Genomic DNA, 24,626 nt, shown 5'->3' with positions numbered 1-24,626 from the left:
CGCCCTCAGCAGGCTGGGGCTGAACTGCAGTATGGGTCAGGGAGCAGAGAGATCCGACAGGTCAGCGCTCATGTGCAGTTTAATGTGGGGACTCGGGTGACAGGAGGTCAAGAGCAGCATCTACCAAGTTGGTATAAAAATGAACAAGATCCAGACACGGTTCCGTAGGCGGACAGTCACAACTCCAATGTCCAAGCAGCCATCTGAGTCCTCTCGGTAAAGCAAAGCGCTGGTGCCCGGCACGGTCCGGTCCGCAGGGCCATGAGGCTGGCCCTGCATCATGGGTGCAGCCGGGGGTGCTGGGGACCCTGGGCCTGGGGGCCACAGGCTACTGCACCTGCTGGAGTCCTTGTTCCCTGGGGGTCCTGCCCTCCCCATGCCCTGCCCTGTGCTGGGCAGGAGGAGCAGAAGCTGGCGTGAGGTCTCCAGCCAGCAGGCCTGGGCAGCCCCCTATGTGCACAGAGGACAGAGTGGTCTGGCGCACCCCAGAAGTCTGCCCGAGCGGCTCCTGCCATCTCCAGAGTGGGGGCGAGCCGGGGGTCTTTCCCAGCAACACAATAAATATGGACTCTGAGTGGAGAAACGGCTACCCGGCCAGCGTGGCAGACCCCACGTGCAGAAGGCTCGGCCGGCTCCTGCCGCCCGCTGGCTCTTCACAGATCAGGTGTCTCCGAGTCAGCGGCTCTGGGTCCCCCTGCTGGTCCGGGAGGTGCCAGGCGGGCACGTGTGATGGTCCTACTCCTAGCAGCCACCAGGGGAGGTGGTGGGGCTGGGCCGCGGGCGGAGTCCCACCGGCAGGACCCTCCCCAGCGGCCCGTGCACCGTGTGGTGGGGCGAGGACAGGTGGGCTAGCCCTCCCGGACACTCACGCGCGGCTCGGCCAGGGAGCTGTGGATGATGCTGATGATGGACTCCAGGCCGCTGCCCTCCAGCAGCGTGCGGTGGTCACCCTCGATGACATGCACCGACACCTTCCCGTCACACACCTGCGGGGGCGGCCGTTAGGGGGCTGCCCTGCCCGCCAGCTCGGGTGGGCCGGGTGCCCGCTGCTCACCTGGGAGAGGTTGTAGTCGGAGCCCAGGTCCTCCCCGTAGGCGCCGCCCGTCTTGGCCCGCAGCAGCGTCACGTTGCCGTGGTACTTGGCCCTCGGCCTGTAGCTCTCGGCGGCGCGCAGCTTGTGGTAGAAGGAGCGGGCCGCGAAGCTCAGCTCCTGCAGGTCCAGGCCCTGGTGGCTCCTGGCAATGAGGTCCACCGCGGCGGCCACGCGCTCTTCCAGACCCTCCAGCCGCAGCAGGGCCTCCAGCACCTGCGGGGTGGGCGCTGAGCGGGCGCGGCCTGGGCCCAGGCCCTGGGCGTCTCCTCCCGGTGCCCAGGCCTGCCCACCCACCTTGCTGTGCTCCACGTCCGTGAACTGCTGCACGAAGAAGCACATGGCCTCCGCCTCGGCCTCCGCCTCGCAGCCGGGGGTCATCTTTGCCCGATAGCTCTGTGGGGAGGGGCTGCTGCAGCGGGCGCTCTGCGGTGGCCGGGACCCACCAGGGGACAGCGCGGGAAGCCCGGGCTCAGGGTGGGGCAGCTCTCACCTGGGTGTAGGCCACCACGTAAGTGTGGGAGCCGTCGAACAGGAAGAGGCTGTGGGGGGCCGGGCCTTGCTGGGCCTGCAGCTGGGAGCACATCTCGAAGGCCACACAGGCCCCATAGGAGTAGCCGGCCACCCGGTAGGGCCCCTCGGGCTGCACTTGCTTGATACAGTCGATGTAGTAGGCGGCTAGGCTCTGGATGCTGTCCAGGGGGGCAGCTGGAAGGGCAGCAGCAAGCACTCAGCAGGGGCAGGGAAGTGGGGGCTGCGGCAGTGAGCGCTGCCCGGCCCGGCCCGACCCAGGGGAGTAGGGGGCGTACCTCGGGTGCACTGCAGGCCGTAGGTGGGCACGCTGAGCTTGGCGGCCAGGCTGTGGAATACGGTGGTGGAGCCCTCGATGGGGTGCACCAGGAACAGGGGCCGCTCGGGGCTCTGCACCGAGTTGAGCCGCGTCAGGGTGGGGCCCTCAGGGTTCACCAGCAGGGTGCTCATGTCCAGCTGGGCCTTCTGCCAGGCTGGGCTATTTGCCTTGGATTTGGAGGACGCTACCTCTGTGAGGACAGGGGCAGATGCGGGGCTGGCCTGACACGGGCTCTCGGCATGCCAGTGGGCTGCACCGACCCTGTGCCGGGCCCCTCCCGGTCCCAGCGCGCGGCCCCAGACGCACCAGTGGCGGCGTGGGCCCTGGAGGACAGCGCCTGCAGCCTCCGCAGCGTGAGCTGCCGCACCTCGCGCAGGGAGAGCACCAGGTCCCGCTCCCGCTCCAGCATCTGGCGCACCTCCACGCCCATGAGCGAGTCCAGGCCCAGGTCAGCCAGTGAGCTGTCCAGGTTGACCCCAGCCAGATCTCGGATGCCTGTGAGGGAGGCATCTGGGTGTGACCTGGGAAGGGTGTGTGCTGGCCGGCCAGGGGCGCGGAGGCTTGCAGCTGGGCAGTGTGTCCCCCAAGCCCGAGGCATGGCCGCAGCAGTTCCAGCCGTCTGACCCTCAGCGACACGCCCTTCCGCCGATAGGGAGACCAGGCTTAGGCGGACTCCACTGGGTCAGGGCCTCCAGAGCAGGTCTCTGCAGGGGGTGCTCACCCAGGATGTGTGCCACGGCGGTCAGCAGGTCCTGCTGGCCCTCGGCGTTGCTGCGGGCCAGGGCCTTCTTCTCCGCCAGCACGAAGCTGCTCAGGACGGCGTGGGGCTGGCTCAGGAAGAGGTCCAGCACCTCCATGCAGGAGGTGATGCGCTGGGGCAGCGTGCCGCCCACCACGGTGTCGTTGGTGCCCATTGCCTCCAGGACGATGCCCACGTCTCCGATGGCGCCCCACTGCACGGCGAGGCCTGTGGGCAGGGGCTGGTGGGTGGGGGCCGGGGGCAAGGGCCGGGTGGGGGCCCCGGGAAGACGCGGGCAGGGGCGCACCTGGGAGGCCGTCGTGCCGGCGCTGCTCACAGATGCGCTCCATGGTGGAGTTGGCGAAGCCGTAGTTGCTCTGGCCAGCGTTGCCGCGACCGCAGCTCACGGAGGAAAAGGCCACAAAGTAGTCCAGTTCGGGGCAGGCTTCCCGGGTCACCCTGTGGACACCCCCGTCACTCTCTGCCAGCCCTCACGTGCAGGACCCCACCCGCCCCTCGGGATAGAGGGCCGGCCGACCTGTCCAGGTTCAGGGTGCCACTGTACTTGGGCTTGCTGACGTCCTGGAAGAGCTCCGGGGTCTGGTTCTCCAGCATGGCGTCGCGCAAGACCTGGGGGAAGGCGCCCTCAGCACCTGCTGCTGTCCTGGGCCCGGCCCCCCAGGCTGCCCGGTGCGGCCCTCCCTCACCATGGCCAGGTTGAAGACGCCTCCGATGGGCCCCAGCTGCGCAGCCTCCGAGACCAGGGCTCGGGCCCCCTCCAGTGAGCTGGCGTCGCTGGAGGACACCAGCACCTGGACGCCCTGGCGCCGCCACTCACCGACGTGCTTGGCCTGGAAGCCTGTGGGACAGCCAAGGGGCGGTGGCAGGGCGCACGCCCAACCCCTGCCCGCGTGCCCTCCCTGCCGAGGCTGGCTCCGCCTCCTCACCTGTGCGGATCCCAGAGCGTGAGGTCAACACGAGCTTCTGGGCCCCCCGTGTCACCAGCCACTGGGCGAGCTCAAGGCCGAAGCCACCCAGGCCGCCCGCGATGACGTAGCTCTTGTGGGCGGGGCAGAAGGTCTTGGAGACGGCCACCATCAGGGTGGGCTGTGGCCGCGGCAGCAGCGCCTCCCGCTCCTCCTCCTGCACCTGGGACCCAAGCAGCCCGGCTCAGCCGCCGCCCGGGGTCCAGGCCCAGGTCCCGGCTGGGCGCAGGCTGCCCTCACCTGCACGATGACCTTGCCGATATGCTTGCCCTGCGCCATGTAGCGGAAGGCGTGCTCCACCTGGGCCCTGGTGAAGACGGTGCGCTTGAGGGGCTGCACCACCCCCTCGCGGATGCCCGTCCGCAGCAGATCCGCCACCTCCTGCCAGCTGGTGCCCGCCTCATCGAAGAGCGCGTCCAGCAGGATCCCGTGGAAGGTGACGTTCTTCAGAAAGATGGCCATGCCTGGGGCAGGGACACACTGTTCACGGCCCTGGCCCGTCCAGAGCCCCCGCCCCCACCCGCCCGTGGCTGCAGGCCTCACCCAGAGGGTGGTTGTTGGAAAGGTCGAATTTGCCGATCTCCAGGAAGCGGCCATGCTTGGCCAGGCAGCGCACGCTGGCCTGCAGCTTCTCCTCCGCCAGGGAGTTCAGGACCAGGTCGACACCTGCGAGGGACCAGCTCTCAGGCACTGGGCAGGTGGGGCACTCGCTGGCCTGGGGCGAGGAGGGCGTGCGGGCAGGGGCTCACCTCTCCCGTCCGTGTGCCGCAGCACGTGCTGCTCGAAGGACGTATCCCGGGAGTTGGCGAAGCTGGCGTCCCCCAGCTGCGGGAACCTGGCCTGCAGGTAGGCCCGCTTCTCGGCTGAGCCTGGGGCAGAGATGCTGGTGAGCTGCACGGCCAGGTCCCGGCAGGCCGGGTGCCCCCGAGGCCCGCGCCTTACCCACGGTGGTGAAGACGCGGCAGCCCATGCTGAGGGCGATGGTGATGGCAGCCTGGCCCACGCCTCCAGAGCCTGAGTGGATGAGCACCGACTCTCCGCGCTGAATGCGCCCGCGCACCACCAGCGCGTAGTAGGCAGTGGTGTAGACGACGGGCACGGAAGCCGCCTCCTCCAGGGTCCTGTGGATGTGGCGGAGGGTCAGCTAGGGCCCAGCCACCAGTCGCCGTGTCTTGGGGCTCGGACATGCGGCCCAACCCACTCACCAGTCAGAGGGCACATCCCAGAGGAAGCTGGAGGACACCAGGACGGAGGTGGCCAGGCCTTCAGAAGGCACCAGCCCCATCACGCGCTGGCCACGGGCGTCGCGGCCTGAGAACTCCATGCCTAGCATGCAGTTCTGGTGGGTCCACTTCCCTGGGGGCAGACAGCACAACCTCCTGTCAGGGGGCTGCCCTCCCAGCAGGGTTGCGAGGAGCCCTCTCCTTCCTGGGCCTGCCCAGCCCACCCCAGGCCATCTCCCTGGGCACCTGGGATGGAGTCAGGGGACAGCTTGCCCGTGGCCAGCATGATGTCTCGGAAGTTGAGCGAGGCGTAGTAGACGGTGCAGAGCTGCATCCCGGGGCTGCTGGGCTGTGCGTGCCTCAGCGGGGAGCAGACCCAGCGGATGGAGGAGAGGTCCCCCCGGGTGAGGACGTTCACGAAGGCGTGCCTCGTCTGCTCCTCGGGCTTGTCTGGGGACCAGAAGCAGGGCTGCAGCAGGGCCCAGCCGGCCAGGGTCCTCCCCTCCTGCCTGGCCGGGCAGGGACAGGGGCGTGGGGCCAGGCTCACCCTGCTCCAGTGGGAAGTGGCGAAACGCGCCCCAGGCTCCGTCTCGGTACACGTTCATCACCAGGTCACCACGCAGCACCTTCTGCAGCTCTGTGGACCCGGGGTCCACCGCAGGGATGGGGGACGCGCTACTGAGGTTGGACAGCAGGATGCACCTGTGGGTGGACAGAGGTGGTGAGTGAGGAAACCGCGGGCGGGTGGGGCAGGGCAGGGCAGGGCGGGGCAGAGCTGGAGGGCATCTCTCCTACCGGATCCGGTGCCCGCCAGGCTCTTTGCGGAGACAGTTCACCAAGCCCACCACTCCCGAGGTGGGGCAGCTAGTGGCCATCAGCCACACAGGCTGAGAGGAGGACTCGGCCAGAATGCCCTGTAGGACAAAAGAGTCAGCCTCCAGGAAGGTCCCACGGTGTGCTGCCATGCAGGGAAGGATGCCAGTCCCAGGCCTGACCTTCAGGGAGTCCACCCATTGGAAGCTGGTGTCCTCCACAGGCAGGAAGAGCGGGCTGTCCTGTGTGGAGGGCCGGCGGCACAGGAAGAGCACGGAGCCGTAGAAGGACTTCCTCAGGCCCACGAGGTGCAGGGCCGTCTTGGAGAATAGACTCTCCCACTCCTCCTGTGTAGGGGGGTGTCAGCGCCCAGCATACCCAGTGCCCTGCCTGCCCGCCCAGCCCGCCCCAAGCACCCAGCAGTGGCACCTGGCTCAGGAGGCTGGGCCCATGCTGCGGCTCTGAGCTGAGTGAGGCCAGGGTGTCCCCAAGGGCGTGCCCTCGGAGCACGGCATGGAGCAGCAGGAAGCCGCCCTCCTTGAGGGCAGCTGCCATGTTTCCAAGGGCCAAGGCCGGGTCCCCCAGGGAGGCCACAGCACAGTTGCACACCAGCAGGTCGGCCATGCTCAGGCTGCTGGGGGCAGGGTCCGCGGGGTCCCACTGGCCCTGCGCGACCTCATACTGCTGCAGTAAGGACCCGGCAGCCTCCAGCGCCTGGGCCTGGCGGTCGGTGGCTGTGTAGTCCAGCTGCAGCATGGGCTGGGTGTTGAGCAGGGGCGGGATGCGCGAGTACAGGTGTCCGTCGCCAGCCAGCACCTGTGGGAGGGACGGCCTCCTGGGTCAGCCACGCGGGCCAGTCCACAGCCACAGTGGGGAGGAGTGTCCTGGGGCCAGTCCGCTTGTAGGCAGTGCCAGCCAGGAGGCACCCACAGGCAGCTGTCTGACCTTCCCGGAGTCCCTGTCCGTGACGCCCCTGGAGCTCAGTCTCCCAGGGCAGCTGCAGGAACTGGACAGGCCATTTGCAGACGAGCATTGGGCCCCTTCTCCCAACACCGCTTCCTCCTGCTCTCTGGTGGGGTTGGGTTTTCCCACATTTCAGGCCGAGCAGAGCACTAGACCCTAGCAGCTGGGGTGACCCTGCCTCAATGTCAGGGTGTGTAGCCCTGTGTCCCCTGCCCTGCCCTGAGCCTACCTCCACCACCTTCATCTTGAGGCTGGACAAGTTCTCCAGGGCTGTGTCCACGCAGGCCTTGAGCGCTACAGAGTCAAGGAGGCCACTGAGCAGGGGGTCCTCGGGCAGCAGGGCCCTCTCCTGCACCAGTGCCTGGCCCAGCTCCTGCTGCAAGTTCCCGTTGAGCTGTGAGTGGTAGGCAGCGGCCAGCAGCCGAGGCAGCCCCTGCTGTGGGGGCTCCCGGGCCCCGTCCAGCCCAGGCACCGGCGTCTTCAGCCCTGGCTGGGTGGCCCTGGTCTGCAGTGCCTGTGTCAGCCCTGGGGAGAAGACAGGTCAGTGTTCTCTGAGTCCCTGGCCACCTCCTAGGACCCACTGCCTGACCTGCCAGTGGAGGAGCAGACAGAGGACCAGGGTCTGGCTGGGGGAAGCGGGGGAGGCTGCTTGGTGTGGCCAGTCCACAGAGGGTGGGCCCAGTGGCCCAGGACATGGCCCAGCCTATCGCAGTGGGTGGACTCCTGGAGCACAGCAGCAGGGGCCAGCCTGGGCTGTGCTCCCGCTGGGAGGCGGAGGGTCAGCAGGGAGCAGGCCTCACCCTTACAGAGCTGCAGCTCCTCCTGCAGCTGGGGGCTCTGGGACAGGCAGCCTGTCTGCACGTGGGGCGTGAAGCAGAATCTCTCCAGGGTGGGGACCATCTGCTCCTGCTGGCGCCGGGGGGCCACCGAGGTGTGCAGCTGCATCATGTGGACACCGCCAGCCACCATGCTGTTCAGAGGGCGGCTCACCACCACGTCGGCCACTGCGGGACACAGCGGTGAGGACAGGCGGCTGGCTGGGGACCCCCGGGTGGGGGAGGGCCGCTGGCCAGGGCTACCTTGGGTCTCGCCCCGCAGCGCATAGACCTTCTGCAGGTGGGTGGCAGGGTCGATGCGCATGGCGGTGATGCGGGTGGGCAGGCGCAGGCTGCGATGGCCTGAGCTCAGGATGGACATCTGCAGTGCTGTGTCCAGGAAGGTCACCCAGTTGTCCTTCCAGAGCAGCTTGCCCGAGTTGCCTGTATAGGGGGGCTGGTCAGCCTGCTGGGCCTTGTCTGCCCTGGGACCACCTCCTGAGCCCACAGGCCCTCCACTCCTGTTGGCCCTGCTGCCCTTGCCCACCTTGGAGAGTGGCTTCAAGGATGCCCTGGAAGTGGGGGCCGTAGTCGTAGCCGTGCAGCCGCAACTCCTTATAGATGTCTGCCTGGGTCAGGTGGAAGGGTGTGGGCTCCGTAGTGCCCAGGTCTTCCGGGGGGTCGAAGAGCTTGGGGTCAGGGTCCTCCCACTGGTAGGCCTTCCCTGTGGACGGGGAGGCAACAGGCCTGAGCACGGGGTGGAGCTGGCTGGGTCCCCCAGGCCTGGCCGGGCACCACTCACCGGTCACGATCAGGTTGCCGTTCTGCGCTATCTCGAAGGCACAGGACGCCTCCAGCAGCCGCACCTCCAGGGGTACAGTCCCTGTGGGGCAGCTGGGTCAGAGCCGCTGGGACCCTCCCCGGGGCACCCCAACCCGGAGCATGCTCACCTGACCGGGGGAGGATAGTGGCCTGGTGCAGCGTCACGTCCTCGAACACCACGGGCACCTGCTCCAGAGGCATGCCCAGGCGGTGGGCCAGCGTCCTCCAGACCAGGCACAGGTAGCCAGTGGCGGGGAAGAGGGCACGGCCATCTATGCAGTGGTCCAGCAGGTAGTGGTCGGGAGACTCGGGACTGGTGTCTGCAGGTGGGCACAAGCCTCAGCACATGCCCACACACCCAGGAAGGAGCCCACTGCCCGGTCACTCCTCGCTTACCAACGTTGTAGACGGTGGCAGAGGCGGAGCTGGACCCGCTGGGGAAGTGCTCCATGGCCGGGACGTCCCAGGCCTGGCTGTGGTCCCACTTGATCAGGGGGGAGATGAGGGGGGTTCCCCGGGGAGCCGGGAGGGCCACAGGCGGGAACAAGGCGTCAGGGTTGACGTCGATGCTGGCGTGGGGAGAGGGGAGTGGGTGGCACACTTCTTGGGGTGCAGAAGCCTGCAGCCCATTTCAACCTCCCCAGGATTCCAAGACGGCCAAGCTGGGCACAGCAAGGGCCAGAGCCTGGACACGGCCACAGCACTGGTCCTGCCCGCCACATCTCAGGGGCTATCTGAGGGCAGCATGGTGCCCGGCCCCTGGGGAGTGGGCCAGGAGGGAGACCCACCCTGCCAGGTGCAGCTTGCCGATGCTGGTGAGGAAGAACTGCAGGTTGTCGGGGTGGCCCTTCTTCATCAGCGGGAGGACGGTGCAGGTGGGCTTCAGGCCCCGCTTCAGCACAGCCTGGGGGCAGGGCAAGGAGGCTGGCACGCCTGGGACTGCCAGGCCCCCTGCCTTGCAGTGACTGCTGTGGCCAGCAGGCCGCCCTCCCCAGAGCAGCCGGCACACACCTGCAGCAGGGCGTGGGGTGCGATCTCCAGCACCACGGCGTTCTCGGGGACGTGCCGCAGGGCCTCCTGGAACAGCACGGGGCTCACCAGGTTGTTGACGCTGTACTCGGGGGAGGACGTGCGGGCCAGGCTGCCCTGCCACTGGGCCTCTGGGATGGAGGTGCTGAGCCAGCGGGCAGAGCGGGGCTTCGGCTCTCGGATCACCTGCCACGGGAACGGGGTCAGCACGAGCCTGGGGCCGCCAGTGCTCCGGGCCTGCGTGGCCGGCACCCACCTGCTTGAGGGCCTGCAGCAGCGCAGGGGCGATGGCCTCCATGTAGTAGGAGTGGAAGGCGATGCCGCCCGTCCGCACCTCCTTGGCAAACACACCTTCCTGCTTCAGCCGCTCCACAAACTCGCTCACCGCAGCCTGGGGGCCAGGGCGATGGTCACGGGGGCCCTGGGCTGGCTCTCCTGGGCAGCACCCCCCATGCTGTCTACCCAGCTTGGGCTCAGAGCAGGTGGAGGCAGGGAGTCTGGGGAAAATGCCCTTCAGAGGCTGGTGGGGCCGAGGCCTTTACTGTCAGGCCAGCGTGACCCTGATAGACACAACGCTTGGGAGACAGAAGTCCTACCCCACAACCACGCAGCCCACCTGAGGTCCCGAGATGGTCACTGTGTCCTCAGAGTTGTGGCAAGCGGGCACTACGCCAGCAGGGCACCGCTGTCTAGACTCCTCCCAGGACAGGCCTGCGAGCAGAGCTGGCCTCAGATGGCAGCCACGGGCCGTCCCACCACAGCCCTGGCCACACCCCTCCCGTGGCACCTGCAACTGTTGTCATGGGGAGGAGGAGGGAGCGGGACCAGGTGGCAATTCAGAGCCGACACCTGAGAGCCCAGGGCCTCAGGCCGGGGCTGCCCGGAGCCCACACTGTCCCTGGGTGTCCTCTTTGCCACGCAGGTGTAGCTCAGACCCGTGGCTCGGGCGCCCAGGGACAGCTGTGTCTTCCCTTTCAGAGGTGCCAGGACAGCAGCCCTCCCAGGGAGTCCTGGGCCCCTGTGAAGGCGGCACAGCTGACACCTACCCACAGCTGCCATGGAGCCCGCCGGTAGGTGGGCCTCCTTGATGCACTGGCCTCTCCAGTAGGCAGAGAGCACAGCCTCCTCCTGGGAGAGGCAGCCATCAGCATAGCCACAGGCCACTTCCCCCAGGGAGTGTCCCACGATGCCGTCCGGTCTCAGGCCCATGGATGTCAGCAAGTCCAGGAGAGCAATCTAGCGTGGGGACAGACCACGTCATACCCACCCTGGGCTGCTGGGCTGATCCAAGTCTGGCTGGGCAGGGCAGCTCCCTGGCCCCCCAGGCCAGGTCACCTAGTGAGAAGCACATCTGGTGCCAGAAGCCCTAGCACACCCTCTAGGTACCCTCTAGCTCTAGGTACCCTCTGCCTGATGTCAGGAGCCTCAGGAAGCACCTTCTCCCCCCAGACGCGGCCCGGCAAATGCTCTGCCCAGTAAAGGGCACCCCACAGACAGGCGCAGCTCCCTGGGAGGCTCTGTGGTTTGGGACCTGGCGTGGGAGCCATGCTCACCTGGATGGCCGTGAGGCTCACGAAGGCATGGATGATGTCGTCGAAGGTGTTCTCCTCCGTGCTCAGGAGCAGGTCCGACACCTTCAGCCCAAACGGCTTCACTGCCTCGTCGGAGCGCAGGATGGAGTTGCGGAAGCTGTCCAGACGCATGAGGCTCAGCCCCATCCTGCACCACTGAGTGCCCATGCCTGTCCAGAGAGCACAGCAGGTCATGCTGCCACACGCCCACCCTCTCCAAAGGGGCGGGCCCACAAGACTGCCGGAGGTACAGGGCTGGACCCACCTGAGCAGACGAACCAGAGTGGGCGCTGCCCAGGGGGCACCTGCTGCACTTCCTGGCCTCCACCCTCAACGCCCAGCAAGGCGTAGCCCCTGAAGGGCATGGCCATCACGGGGGTGGATGCGATGCTGTTGAGCATGCTCACGAAGGCCACGTCCTGGCTGTGCTGGCAGCCCTGGTCCAGCAGGCTCTGCACGGCTTCTGTGGTGCGCCCACTGGCCTGCAGAAGGCGGGGCAGAGGGGCAGGGCGGGTAGGACCAGGGGGCAGCTGTGTGTTGGGCTGGAGAATGACATGCACGTTGGCGCCTCCGAAGCCAAAGGAGTTGATGCCCACGTTGCCACCGCGGATGGGCAAGGGCCGGTCCACCACCTGTAACCGCCCATCTTGCAGAGCTGGGATCTCTGAGTTGGGGCTGTGGAAATGCAGGTTGGGGGCCCAAATCCCATGCTCCAGGGACAGCAGCACCTGTAACCAGAGCATGTGGTTGGTAGGCAGGTGATCCCAACAACATGGGAGGCCAAAGAAAGAGGATCGCAAGTTCAAAACCACCCTCAGCAACATGGGGAGGCCCTAAGCGACTTGGTGAGGCCCTGTCTCAAAATAAAAGATAAAAGGGCTGGAGATGTGGCTCAGAGATCAAGTGTCCCTGCGTTCACATTTTTTTGTGGGGGGAAGGTACTGGGAATTGAACCCAGAGGCACTCAACCACATCCCAGCCCTTAGTTTGCATTTTATTTACAGACAGGGTCTTGCTAAGTTACTTACAGCCTCACTAAATTGCTGAGGCTGGCTTTAAACCAAGCACCCCTGGTTCATTCAATCCCCTGTACCAAAGTTTTTTAAAATAATATTTTTAGTTGTTGATGGACCTTTATTTTTATTCATGTATTCATACACCCAAACCCAGTGTCTCACACCAGCTAGGCACTAAGCCACGGCCCCAGCATCTATACCAAAATGTTTTTTAAAATGCAGGTTATCTACTCAGGGAACCAGGCGTAGAACTGTCCCCTAAGCTAGACCTGCCCCTGCACAGGCGCCCATGACTTCCACGTGGCCACTTGAGCTGCAGTGCAGGTACCAGACCCTCCACCTCTGAGTCAGTGTCCCCACCCCACCTGATGGAGACACCAGGTTGATGGGCTGGACTCCAGGACACAAAACCTGTAGCCAGGCCTCAGGCTGGAAGCCAGGGCCCTGGGTCCTGCAGGCTGGCGTGCCGAACCACAGCGTGGGTGCGAGTGTCCCGGAGCAGACACCCACCTGTCCTGGCATGATGGCTCTTGGCCCTCAATCAGGCCCCCTGCAGAAGCAGCTGGTCAGGGGAGTGTGTCCACCTGCCAATCCAGCCCAATAGCCCATCAACCACAGGCATGGCCCCAGCAGGCCAGGCCCAACCTCTCCTGCCACAACCAGCGTGCAGCACAGCTTCGGGGAAGGGGCACAATGTGGGTCTGGAGGCCGCAGTGCATGAATGCCCAGGGAACAGAGGCCACTCCTGAAGTCTAGCCACGAACCTTGGCCAGGGCTGCGAGCCCTGAGGCGGGCTCGGGGTGTCCCATGTTGGACTTGGTGGACCCAATCAGCAAAGGGTCCCGGCGGGAAGTGCACAGGGCTCGGACGATTCCATTCAGCTCCTGAGGGTCTCCCACCTGTGGGGGCACAAAGAGTCAAGGCTGCGACCAGGGACCACTCCAGTGGGGGTGGGGCTGGGTGGGGCCTTCACCTTGGTGCCTGTGCCATGGGCCTCGATGTACTCAAGGGAGTCAGGGGCCACCCCGGCCATCTGGTAGAGGGAGTGGAGGAGCTGCTCCTGGGCTTCTCCGGAGGGGAAGGTCACACCTGCGTGGAGATGTGCGTCAGCTCGGCAGCCTCCAGGCCTCTACACTAATGGGCTAGAGGCCTGGACACCAACTCCAGCCAGAAGCCCCGAGGCCCCAGGGCCAGCATGCCACCAGCCCTCAGGCTCCTGGGGCTTGTGCTGCCCGGCCGGGAGGCAGGGCAGGTGTGCGTGCGACCAGCCCTCTCAGCGTGCACTCTGCCTTCAGCATACCCACCCTGCTCCTTGTAGCCGTCCGTGTTGGTGCCAGTACTCAGGATGGTGGCATATGTCCGCCGGGCCAGGGACTTCTTGGTCAGCAGAATTGCTACCACAGCCTCCGAGCGACAATACCCGTTTCCTGCGGCAAAGTGGCACCTGGGTTGAGGCCTGGCCTAGCCCAGGCTCCACAGGGAACGTCGGCTTGGCAGATGGCATGGGAGGCACGGAAGGGGAACTGTGTCCCACTGCCTGCCTGCCCTTAGACTCCAAGGGCTCTGCTGGCCAGAGAGGCCAGGGAGACCCTTACCTGGGCCCTCCTACTATCCCCACCTGAGTCATCGAAGGACTTGCATGTGCCCTCTGGGCTGAGCATGCCCAGCTTCATGAACTGCACGGACGTGTTGGGCTTCAGCAGCACGTTGATGCCACCCACGAGGGCAGCAGGGCACTCCCCACTGCGGATCGCCTGGTAGGCACAGTGCAGTGCCATCAGGCTGGAGGAGCAGGCCGTGTCCAGGGCGATGCTGGGCCCTGTGGGCAGGGGCATGAGGTGGTGTGGGGTTCCAGATCAGAAGCCCGCCTCCCAGGCCCGCTGGGTCTCTAAATAGCACGTGGGGGAGACAAGAGACCCAGGGCAGGGAACCCACCACCCTTAACGGGCCAGGCAGAAACCCACCTCTGAAGTCAAAGAAGAAGGAGAGCCGGTTGGCCATCATTGCACGCTGGCAGCCTACCATGCTGTAGCCCAAGAGTGTTTCAGGATCTCGGCTGAGGGCCTCCGATGCCTCTGAGCCACTCACACCCACCCAGACACCAGTGTGCGTCCCTCTCAGCGAAGCCGGGTTGATGCCTGTCAGAAGCAGCAGTGAGACCAGCCCTCCCAGCTCTGTGGGTGGAGGTCCAGCCCTCGGCCTGGCAGGTTCGGAATGAGGGGCTCCCTGGGACTCAAGTGGGGCGAGGTGTCCTACTGAGGAGGTGGGGCTGCTTGAGGCGGGCAGCCAGCCCAAGTTGGGTGAGAATAAGAACCAGGTCACAGAGGAAATGGGGCAGGCGGATCCCCAAGGTCTAGGTCAGGCGGCAGCCAGAGGCAGCCACAAGAAGGACAGTGGACAGCATTGTCTCCAGGCAACTCCCTTGGCCCTTGGTATCACTGGCGGGTCTGAAAAACCCACTGGCCAATGGGCACCCCAGCTCCAAGGGCAGTCTGCCCTGGGACAGGCTGAGATAAGGAGCAGCAGGGAGACAAAGGCTGAGTGTCCAGACTGGGAAAAAGGGAGGCTGGACATCCCCCAGGGAACTGTGCAAGGCCGTCAAGATGGGCCTGGACAGTGGGAAAAGCCTAGGCAAGGGCCTCCACCACTGCTGAAGCCCATGCAGAGGGGTCCTGTCCTGGGCTCTGGGGCTAGCCAGCAACTAGTGGCCTAAAGCTCACCCCAACCAACCTACAAGCTCTGCCTACTGGGGACAAGTCCATGCCACGAGCAGTAGGCCCAGGGCCTGGAGACAGCTGCTGGGCTCACCCTGCACACCAGCAGGCAGGGCCCCTCGCCCTCTCCAAGTCGAGGCCAGGCTGAGGCTGCCCAGGGCCTACACTGAGGGGCAGGGATACAGAGGCACGGGGCTGAGGCCCTGGCAGGAGACGGAGCCCCTCCTTGGCCAGAGCTACCTGCTCTGTCAGCCCCGCCCTCAAGACCAGCCAGACACCAGGAGTGAGGAAACTGGGGCAACAGGGCACACCTGGGCCACTGCTGGTGTGGGTTGTGAAACTGCGACCTGCCCAGGGGCCCCCGCCTCCCGAGTCCTTGGCCCCCAATCAGGGCAGAAGGCAGCTCGTGCCGCTCTCCTCCGCACTCCAGGTGCGCAGAGCCAAGACAGACGTGGCTCTCACTTTGCTTTTTCCTCCCCTTTTCTGTGGTGCTGGGGCAAGTGCCAGCTGAGCAGCCCCAGCCCTGGTCACTGCAGAGGTAGCGAGGACCTGGGAGGCAGGTTCTTCTACTGCGGACCCCCAGAGTGGCCAACAGCACCCCTCCACCCACCTCCGTCCACGATGGCCTCATAGGTGACCTCCAGCAGCAGTCGAAGCTGGGGGTCCATTGTGTGCGCCTGCTTGGGGTGGACTCCAAAGAAGGCGGCATCGAACCTGGACAGGTCCTTCAGCTTGCCAGACCGCCTGGGCAGGCCGTAGAGCCCTGTGGACAGTGAGAGCTCTCGTCCCTGTGGAGGCATCTGTGGCTGTCAGGTGCCTGGAGCCAGGGGGACCAGGGAGCTGCTGCCCCCAGCCCATCTCTAAGGAAGAACCCTCCAGAACACTCCAGTGGGTGGGCGGGAACCGTTCTTGTGGCTTCCTTTGACCCCGGGGGGTCTGCCTGTCCTGAGGCTGGCCAGGCCAGTCCCACCATGCTGACTCACACCCGTCCATCAGGTAGAGCTGCTTTGTGGAAGAGCCCACGGGGCGTGAGGGAGCTGAACCAGCCTCCCTGAGCACCTGGTGCTGTTGGTGTAGGGCACGGGCAGAGGCAGCGTGGCCAGAAGGGCCTGGTCCCCTGGCTCTGGGACCTTGGATGCAGGACCCCAGCAGCAGCCGACCCAGGAAGGGCGAAGTCCACAGGCCCAGTCTGGAAGAGCCTGAGGCATAGGCTGGAGCACCCTCCTTTGGCTGGGGCCTGCAGCTACTCACCTGCCTTCCACTGCCGATCGTTGTCTGTGACCATGTCCACACCGCCAATGAGGTTGGCCCAGAACTCCTGCAGGTTCTCTGACTCTGGCAACTTCCCCGACATACCAGCAATCACTACCTCCTCCATGGCTCCTTTCTGTGGAGGGCCCATACTAGGTCGGCTCACCTCAGCACACACAGCCCCCAGGGTCTCATGCGGCACAATGTGTCCTTGGTGAGACCCGTCCTGCCCTGTGCTGCTCCTCACCCCCGCCAGTGCCTGCCTGAGGATGGGCTCAGAAAGCCCCATTGTGGAAACCTCGACCCAGGCCCCGCCCTCACCTCTCTGCTGGGTATTCTGGGTGTTCCTGGGCCTCAGCACTGGCCTGCCACCTCAGAAGCCCTGACCCCTTGGTCCAGAAGCCTGACCTGGGGTGACCCCACCATGCTATGCTGCCCTGATTCCCCACCCCTGGCAGTCAGCAGAAGCCCTGCAAGCTCCACCCGGGCAGGGCCAGTCAGGGAAGTTGAGTGCAGAGAAAGGTGACCCTCCAGGGAGCCAGCAGTAAACCTGGGTCTGGACAACCTAGTGAGGATGCTCACCCAGGCCCCTGGGAAGATGGTGCTGCCCTTGTGCTGGGGGTGGGGGCTGGCCGCTGCCCAGGGCAGCCCAGAAGATGCCAGGACTGGGAGGGAACCAAGGGGGACAGGCCTGGGCACTGTGGATGCCAAGGCCTGGAGAAAATGGGGTAAAGGTGGCCCCTGTAGGACGGGTCTTCCAGCAGGATCCAACCTGGAGCACCACTCCTGCCAGATGCTGGGCAGGTGAGGCCTCAGGACTCTGCCCAGGCCGGGGCAGCAGTGGGTTTTGCCTAGAATCCAAGTTCCTGAAACACCTGCCCATAAGCCCGCAGTCAGGGTTCCAGCCCGGAGAGTCCCTGCTCCCTGAAGGCGAGGGGACAGGGCGAGGAGCCACGCCGGGCTGGTCCGGCAACTTCCGCCGAGGCGCGGGGCCTCCTGCTCACCCAGGGCCTCCCCCAGCCTCCTGCGGCCTGCGCCCGCGCCCCGCAGTGGGCCCCCGGCGCGAGTGAAGACTCCGGCGCCCGCCCTCGCCGCATCCACGCGGGCCGCCTGCAGGCCCGCGGCGCCTTACCTCCCGCAACCCGCGGGCCACGTGACGGCAGCCAGCCGGCCCGTGGGCCCGCCGGCCGCCGCCCGGCCCGCGTCCTCCCAGCCCAGAGGCCCGACCCGGCGGACTGCCCCGGGCCCCGGCGGGTGGGAGCGCATGCCGGCCCGGCTGAGCCTTTGTGGGCGCGGAGGTTCCCGGCCAGCGCCCGGCCCGCCGGCCGCCCGGGGCCGAGGAGAGGGCCGCAGCCGTCGCCGCCGCGCGGTCCCCCGCCCGGCCCCGAGCCCCGCGGAGCGCCGCGTACCTGGACCGGGCGGTAGCGGCGGCGGAGGCGTCGGCGGCGGGCGGCGGGCAGCGAGTATGGCGGGCGGAGCGGAGCGGGCGCCGCTGTGGTCTCTCTGGCTCCCTCTAGGCCGCGCCGGCGCTATTTAAACCGCGGCCATCCCCGCGCGGCCACGCCACATGGGCTGACAGCTTGGCTGCGCCGCCCAGGCCAATGAGCGTCGGGGCTGCGCCCCGGGACCCGGCGCGCCGCCGCCGGTGGGGTGATGCCCGCGCGCGCCGCCCCCCGCCCGGCTTGTGCGGGCGCGCGCCCCTCCGCTTCCGCTCTGGCTCCCTCCCGGCGCGGGGCGCAGCGCGCGGGTCGGGCCGGCGCCCACCCCAGCGTCCAGCTCCGCCCGCCGCATGTGCCGCCGCTCCGGGCGGGACGGCGTGCTTAGTTCACACTGGGACTAACCGGGCACTACGGGGGCCACGCCGGGCCAGCGCAGACAGCCCAACCCGAGGCACCGGCCCGCGTTCCCGCGGCTCGCACCGCCGGGACCCCGCTGCCGCCGTGCGCGCGCGGAGCTGGGGGCGTGGCCTGCGCCGCCGCGACGGCCAATCGGACGCGGGAACCGCTCGCGTCCGTCCAATAGCGGCGCGCGAGTGGGCGTTGCTAGGCGATAGGGTGATGGACCCGCGGCTGGCCGCGCTGCGCGGCGCGGGCCGAGGCGCTAGCGCGGTCGTTGACCCCGGCCCAGGGCGCCGCGGGCGGGGTTATTGCCGGTCACCGCGGCGCGGCCGCCCCGGGGCGCCCACCGTCCTCCCTGGAGGCCGCCCGTGGGACAGGGACGCGGGCGCACTCGCCGCCCCAGAGCCAGCGCGGGGGCGGGGCGCGGCCGGCTGGCTAGGGGCCCGCCGGACCCCAGCGGGTTCAGAGTGGTGGGAACAAAGGAGGCGCTGCCTGGCTTCCTGGAGGCTGCGCGCTTCCAGCTCCCTCTCACTACCTAGTGACTCCTCTGCTCAAAGGGTTACGGAACTTTCGGGAAAAAAAAAACCAAAACGAAAAAAGAGATGGCCCCAGGATCGGGGTCTCCTGGAGTCCAGGAAGACCGCAGCCGGCCTGGACACAGCAGGGGCCCACGGGCCACTGGGCCCTGGTAGTCCCTGGCAGTGTTGGCTCTTGCCGGGACAGCTTCATCGCTTTCCTGAAATCACTTTCGACGCCGGTGCACCCCGGCAATCCCTGGCGCCTTCGTCATGGGCGTCCCTGGGCACTCAGGGGCTGTATGCCGAAGTTGGCTCCGTAGGGACCTTGGAGGTCAGCACACGGCGGGGGCGGGGGTCTGACTGCTGCATGTAATCCACACGCTGAGCCTCTCTGAGTTCACCCCGTGCTGCCCCTATGTCCCAGGGTCCACCGGGGGCCCAACTACTCTGACCGCCCCCACCTCCCACCCAGAGGAGGGCATAGGACCCCAGGTCCCATGCTGGATTGCTGTCCTCACTCCAGGGGCTTTACCTGCACCACCCCTCTCCCCCGTTCTTTTCTGGTTTGGGTGCCAAATGGGACCCTGCAAACACCGGCTCTGGGTGCATTGGAGGGTGTCAGACTCATGCCTCCCTGGTAGTGTGCTGACCCTCCAGTGGTCAGCAGAGCTCTGCCTCTCAGCCTGCAGGTGCTCAGGTGATGGGGCTATGACCTCAGTATAGTTACACTGAACCCGAGCCTGGGCTTGTCCTCGAGGGCCACTAGGGACTCAGGCTCTGAAAAGCAGCATTGCCACCCACTTTTTCAGTCACAGCAAGTCAGGGGCAAAGCCTCACCTCAGGGCCATGTGACCTTAACATGGGAGTGCAGGACTCACCCTTCCCTACCCTGGCGAGAGCTGCTGCTGTTTTGTTTTTCATTACTGGAGACTGAACCCAGGGCCTCACACATACTAGGCAAGCACTCTACCACTGAGGCACATTCCCAGCCCTTTTTATTTTTATTTATTTGGTACTGGGGATGAACCCAGGAGTGGTCAACCACTGAGCTACACCCCAACCCTTTCTGTTTTCATTTCGAGACAGGGTCTGGCTATTTAACTTGCTGAGGTTGGCCTTGAACTTGCAATCCTCCTGCCTCAGCCTCTGGAGTTGCTGGGATCACAGTGTGCACACTGCTCCTGGCAGTTTGCTGCTGCTTGGAACACTGGGACGGCCTGCACTGCCGTGACCCCAGGAACCGGTGTGTGCAGGGGGACCCTTGCTGTGTACACCTGAAGGAGTGATGCCAACAGTGAGCCACAGGGTGGACTGGCAGTTATCTGCCATTCTGACCTCGTCTGTGATCTCAGCCTGCATCTCGGGCCACACCGCCATTGTGGGCTTCCCAAGCTCCTTGTCCAGGCCAAACACTGTGTGCCAGGCAGGGAGAACTCACCATCCATGTTTTAACATGGGTGTAGACTGAAGCCGCAGATCACATGGCTTGTCGAGGTCACACAGCAAGTGAGGGCTGGGGCAGCCTTGCCCATGGACCTCCCATAGTATCATTCTGCCTGGTTCAGAAGGGGCAGCTCAAGGGCACCTCTGCTCCGGGTAGGGCAAGGCCAGGCACGGGTGTTGGGGAAAAGGCCCAGGAGCCTGGGGGAGTGCTCTGCATGGCTGTGGCCGTGGCCTGGCCACAGGATGAGTCTGCGTGGCAGCAGGCTGAGGTCACACCGGGGTGACACTGGGACAGGGTTTTTGGTGGAGTGTGTGTTCCTGTGGCACTTGGAATAACAGAGTGGACATGCGTGTCTCGTCCCGGGCACAGGCCTGATCTGAACATCCCACTGCAGAGGCTTTGCTGCTGATGATGAGGGGGACCCACTGCTTGGTGACCCCCGCCACCCACCAGCACCAGTGAGCACCCCAACATGAATGAAAGGGTGCCATCTGGGTCCAGGTTTGGGCCTGCTTGGAGCTGTGTTCTCCACACCCCTTTGGAGGGGTCCTCCTGGGAGCACCCTTGCATGGCCCCCTCAGGGACGCTGGCTTTTCTGGTGAGTGTTCTGTTCTGCACTCCACTGGGCTTTGGGGAAGTCCACACGGCCTGCCAATGGGCAGCATGGTGGTGGCACAGGCAGGTGACCGAGGCCAGGCCAGGCTCACTCTGTGACACCAGTACCACATTTCTCAAGCAGGACAGACAGACGACTCTGCCAGCCGTGCAGTGTGGAGGGAGGCACCTGGCTTTAATGGCTCAGAGGCCGACTCTGGCCCTTGGGAGCCTGCCCTGTAGCTCACAGCCCTTCCGCCACATGCTACATGCCACATGGAGGCGGAAGCGCAGGCCCCAGGGAGGCTGCTGTGAGGGCCGATTTGTAGGAGGCCGAGGAAGTCAGTCTTTCCAGTTGTAGTTGCGGATCCTGGGGGGCTGCTGGCAACTTTTAGGTCTTGCAGGATGAAACTTGGAGGGTCTGGTGGGCTTGGCCTTTGACCGAGCTGCCATCTTCCTCCCTTTGATTGCAAAGGCCACATGCATCTTGATGGGGCTCCCGTCAGCTTCCCGGAGACTGTGGGGCACTGGTGATGCAGGCAGTTCTGTGGGTAGGTAAAGGGAGCAAGATGGGCACAGGTTAGGGATGTGGCAAGGGGCGGAGGCGCAGGCTCTGGGCCGGCCTCCCGAGCGCAGAGGGCTTGTTGCACTGGTCAGCAGGAACATGCCACCCCTCACCCTGGCTTTCTTCAAAGGAGCCCATGCAGGCCAGGTGGCCCTCCCGAGTGCTAAGTGGTAGCAGGGTCCTGGGGCCCTGGCTGGGTGCAAGCTTAGGTCTGTGTGGACATGAGCTCCACTGGGCACCAGGACGTCCAGCTCTGACAAACGTCAGTCCTATATAGCGACTGGCTCCTGATGGGAAGTGTTGGGGTTTGATGCTGGTTCTCAGCCCCACCACCCTCTGAGGCACGTGCCCTGCCTGTGCCTCCCTGGAAGGCCTGCAGAGAGGCTCTGCTCAGTGGGCACCTTTGACCACCCAGCAGCCCCAACACACAAGGCCAGACAAAGGGCAAGGTCTGGGAGCCTCGCCGGGCACACAGGCCTTGGCCAGGATCAGAGCAGCCCTTCCTGAGGTCTTCTGCGGTGAGTGTGAAGACAGGGGCAGGCCCTGTGACACTGGGCAAGCTACATACCACCCAGCCCTTACAGGCCATCTTTATCTTTGCAGTTTTTCTGTATTTTCTTAGTTTTTGAATTGAAATACATTTTTTTAGCAGGCATGGTGGTGGTCGCCTATAAACCCAGGTACTTGGGAGGCTGATGCAGGAGGATTCCCAGTTCCAGGCTAGCCTGGGCAACTTAGGGAGACTCTGTCTCAAAATAAAAAAAATTAAAACAGGGCCAGAGATGTGGTAAAGTTCCCTGGGTTCAATCCCCAGTACCAAAACCTTTTTTCTTTTGTAAATCATCAACCACAATGTTATTTAAAGCCCATGGTCAGGTGTGAGTGCAGGATGGGCTCCCCTCCTTGGAGGGCTGACCAGAAGTGGGGGCTGCCGGCTCACCCGGCTGCACAGCTGCATTTTAAAGCAGAACCATGCAGTCTGTGGTCACTACTGCCCACCAGCTTCCACTCAGTCACTTCAGCATGTGTAGTGGTTTGGGGGTGACTTACAGGGTCTGTCTACTGTGAGTCCACTCCCCTGTCTGGAAGACCTGGCACTTGCTGGGGGAGGCACCAGTGGGCACTGGGTGAGAGCAGCAGCAGCGGGAGCCCCAGCCTGTGCAGACTGATGTGAAGCCCGGTCCCACCAGAGCTGAGGCACGGGAGCTGTCCTGCCCTGCCCAGCCTCTTCCTATCCTGGGCTTGGTCTGCTCTGCATCCTGCAGGGTCCGTTCTCCTCAGCAGTGCAGCTCACGGGGGTGTGCCAGCTGGCCACTCGCAGAAGCCGGTGGAGCCCCGGGGGCCTGACCCTCCCACTGTCCCTGCTGCCTCTCATCAGAACACCACTGCCCACCTGCTGACCCTCCCACTGCCCCTGCTGCCTCTCATCAGAACACCACTGCCCACCTGCTGACCCTCCCACTGCCCCTGCTGCCTCTCATCGGAACACCACTGCCCACCTGCTGACCCTCCCACTGCCCCTGCTGCCTCTCATCGGAACACCACTGCCCACCTGCTGACCCTCCCACTGCCCCTGCTGCCTCTCATTGGAACACTACTGCCCACCTGTGGCCCCCCAAGCCCAGGACGGTCCCTCTTCTTCACACAGAACACTGCCATCCCTACGTGTCCTGCAGCAGACCAGTTGTCCTCTGGCCTTGTCCTGCCCTCCGTTGAGTCTCCTAGAAGCAGTGGCCTGCAGTGAGGGGCAGGGTGTCCACAGAAGAGTGTTACCCTGGACACAGGGGTCCTCTTTGACCAGGTCCTGATGTCACCACTGTGACCCTGGGGGTCTTCTCATATTCAAGGGCCTTGGTTGACCTTCCCTGTGATGCAGGGACTGGTCCTCCAGGGACTCTGTGGGCTCTACCTGGTTAATCCTCGTGAGACAACGTCTGGGGGAGTTTTGAGACCCGCCAGCCTGCTCCACAGCCCCTCTGCTGGGGCCCAACTGATGCTGAAGAGCAAGAGAGCTTGTCCTGCCTGCCGAGGACTCTTGCTGCCCATGTGGGACAGGCAGGGGCAAGTGCCAGGGAGGGGACAGGACGAGTGTAACCAGTGGCAGCAGCAGGAGCTGGTCACCAGTCAAGCCCAATGTCAGGCAGGTGGCTCTGACCCACAGCAAGAGCCCTCCTCGTGGTCTCGGGTTCTGTGCTGGGCCTCTTCCTGCAAAGCACTCTATGGGAGCAAGGCAGGGAGCAGAGCCCCCAGGGCTCCAGGGCAGGGACAGCCCCAACCTGGATACTCCTCGTCCAGATGGCACAAGCCTGTCTTCCTAAGGCCTGTGCCCTGTGACCCTCAGTCTGACCTCCCCCGATGCTGATCTGGTCTGCTCCTTACCCTGCCCAGCACACTGGGGGTTCTTTCTGCACTGGCTCCAAGTAGGTCTTGGGGAAATAACTGGACGCATACCGTGTTGAGCCCAGGGCCCTGCACACAGCTTCTGGAGAGTCCCATGAGCCTTGCAGCTCTTAACTGAAAAGGAGATTGGAGCCTCCTAGGCTTGACCTCCTCTAGGGTCTCATGCATGCAGGGTGAGGCTGCAGTGAGAGGGACCTTGTCTCTGGGGTGTGCTTTTGAGGTTGGAGCCTATGGGGACCTGTGGAGGAGAGTTGGTCACATCTGGAGTGGATGTGGGGCCTGCCTCCTGTTGCCTTGGGACACCAGGGGACTCTGAGCACCCCGGTGCAGCACCCACCCAGGCTCCTCGCCCTGGTGGGTTTCCCTGCACTGAGCCTGTGTCCGAGCCTGCCTGGTCTAGGCATAAGCTCCTTGGCTGTGGGGCTCTGAGAAGGGCTGGATGGTGCCTCCTGTCTGGCTCTCCAGAGCTGGCCTCTGGGCTGGGGCAGGGCCCTAACTCAAGAGTCAGACCAAGCTGTGGCCCTAGGCACAGGTGACAGCAGGCTTTCCAGCTCACTGCAGCCTCAGCTGGTCCAACCAGTCCTGTCTCTCTGGGCTTAGCTGCTAGTCTGTATGCTGAGAACTCTCCTGCTCCCACGGGCGCCCACATACACAGCCGAACACTGACATCGAGCTTGAACCCAGTCTCCACTTTTCCATTAGTGCTTCTTCTAAGTCAGGTTATACAGCACCCCTGCCTTGAAGCCTTGCAAGGCCTCTGCGTGGGCCGAATGGGGGAAGTGGATGGTGGTCATGCCCTTGCTCCTCCACCCCTGGCCCTGTCTCCAGAAGCTGAAAGCACACAGCACCCCACGCTGTGGTGGTCACAGCAGCAAAGCCCGGCATCCCTGCTCCTGCTCAACACCACTCTACCCTCCCTCTCTTCCTGGGGCATCCCCAGTCCTAGGGAGCTCTGCACCCAGTAGCCCTCAAGTGGCCCACGGTCTGGGCTGCACTCCTGGGCTGCTGGACACCAGATGCCCCTGGGCATTGCTGCCGCAGGACAGTGAGGAGCTTGGCTGGCTCCTGCCTGGTGCTGGACCCCACCTTCCCCCAGAAGGGACTGCTCTGCCGGGCACGGACCCTGGGCCTGTCCTGTCTGGCTGCTTTGCCCCTCACCTGCGGTGGCCACGTCTCCAACCTCGGGCTGGAGGCAGCAGAGCAGGCAGCTCACGGGAGGTGCTGTGGCACTTCCCTAGCCTGTGCTGTGCCCTTGGCACAGGGATCTGGGCAGCCCGGCCTGGCCCCGCTCTAACTCAGCCCAGGAGTGGCAGGGTTCCATAGGACGGAAGCAGATGGTGACAGTTGGCCCTAGAGGAGTGGCTCCAAGAGGTGGCCTGAGAGCT

At 65.1% G+C, this 24,626-nt stretch overlaps 2 protein-coding genes across 7 annotated transcripts in view; both read right to left on the bottom strand.

The window, feature by feature from the left end:
* Nucleotides 1-61: 61 nt before the first annotated feature.
* Nucleotides 62-17,643, bottom strand: Fasn (fatty acid synthase). Of its 2 annotated transcripts, XM_047544226.1 has the most exons (44): nt 17,292-17,643; nt 15,883-16,018; nt 15,242-15,394; nt 13,882-14,055; nt 13,536-13,736; nt 13,222-13,344; nt 12,891-13,006; nt 12,682-12,816; nt 11,167-11,629; nt 10,884-11,071; nt 10,377-10,566; nt 9,947-10,041; nt 9,587-9,721; nt 9,313-9,516; nt 9,090-9,205; nt 8,698-8,870; nt 8,430-8,621; nt 8,282-8,362; nt 8,027-8,203; nt 7,744-7,923; nt 7,465-7,668; nt 6,894-7,189; nt 6,131-6,517; nt 5,884-6,048; nt 5,684-5,802; nt 5,436-5,590; nt 5,135-5,338; nt 4,871-5,021; nt 4,608-4,786; nt 4,415-4,534; nt 4,209-4,331; nt 3,906-4,129; nt 3,627-3,828; nt 3,387-3,538; nt 3,218-3,309; nt 2,987-3,138; nt 2,662-2,907; nt 2,247-2,435; nt 1,900-2,130; nt 1,584-1,798; nt 1,388-1,486; nt 1,055-1,306; nt 870-986; nt 62-741 (listed from the first exon to the last, which is right to left on the bottom strand). In XM_047544226.1, the coding sequence occupies exons 2-44, from the start codon at nt 16,007-16,009 to the stop codon at nt 736-738; spliced, it is 7,503 nt and encodes a 2,500-aa protein (XP_047400182.1). In that variant the 5' UTR covers nt 16,010-16,018; nt 17,292-17,643; the 3' UTR covers nt 62-735. The 2 variants fall into 2 exon arrangements, with proteins under 2 accessions (XP_047400182.1, XP_047400181.1); XM_047544225.1 differs by having other exon boundaries at nt 62-986; nt 17,292-17,638.
* A 1,650-nt stretch (nt 17,644-19,293) lies between these two features.
* Ccdc57 (coiled-coil domain containing 57) overlaps nt 19,294-24,626 on the bottom strand; it is an 88,601-nt gene continuing 83,268 nt past the window's right edge. For all 5 annotated transcript variants that reach the window (XM_047546596.1, XM_047546599.1, XM_047546597.1 and 2 more), the window contains exon 19: nt 19,294-20,821. In XM_047546596.1, the coding sequence (XP_047402552.1) occupies nt 20,619-20,821 (203 nt within the window). In that variant the 3' untranslated portion in view covers nt 19,294-20,618. The remainder of the gene's footprint in view (nt 20,822-24,626) is intronic.

The sequence above is a fragment of the Sciurus carolinensis genome, chromosome 3 (assembly GCF_902686445.1).
Source record: "Sciurus carolinensis chromosome 3, mSciCar1.2, whole genome shotgun sequence".
NCBI lineage: Eukaryota > Metazoa > Chordata > Mammalia > Rodentia > Sciuridae > Sciurus > Sciurus carolinensis.
Note: the sequence above shows the minus strand (reverse complement) of the source record. Positions and strands in the feature narration are given on the sequence as shown.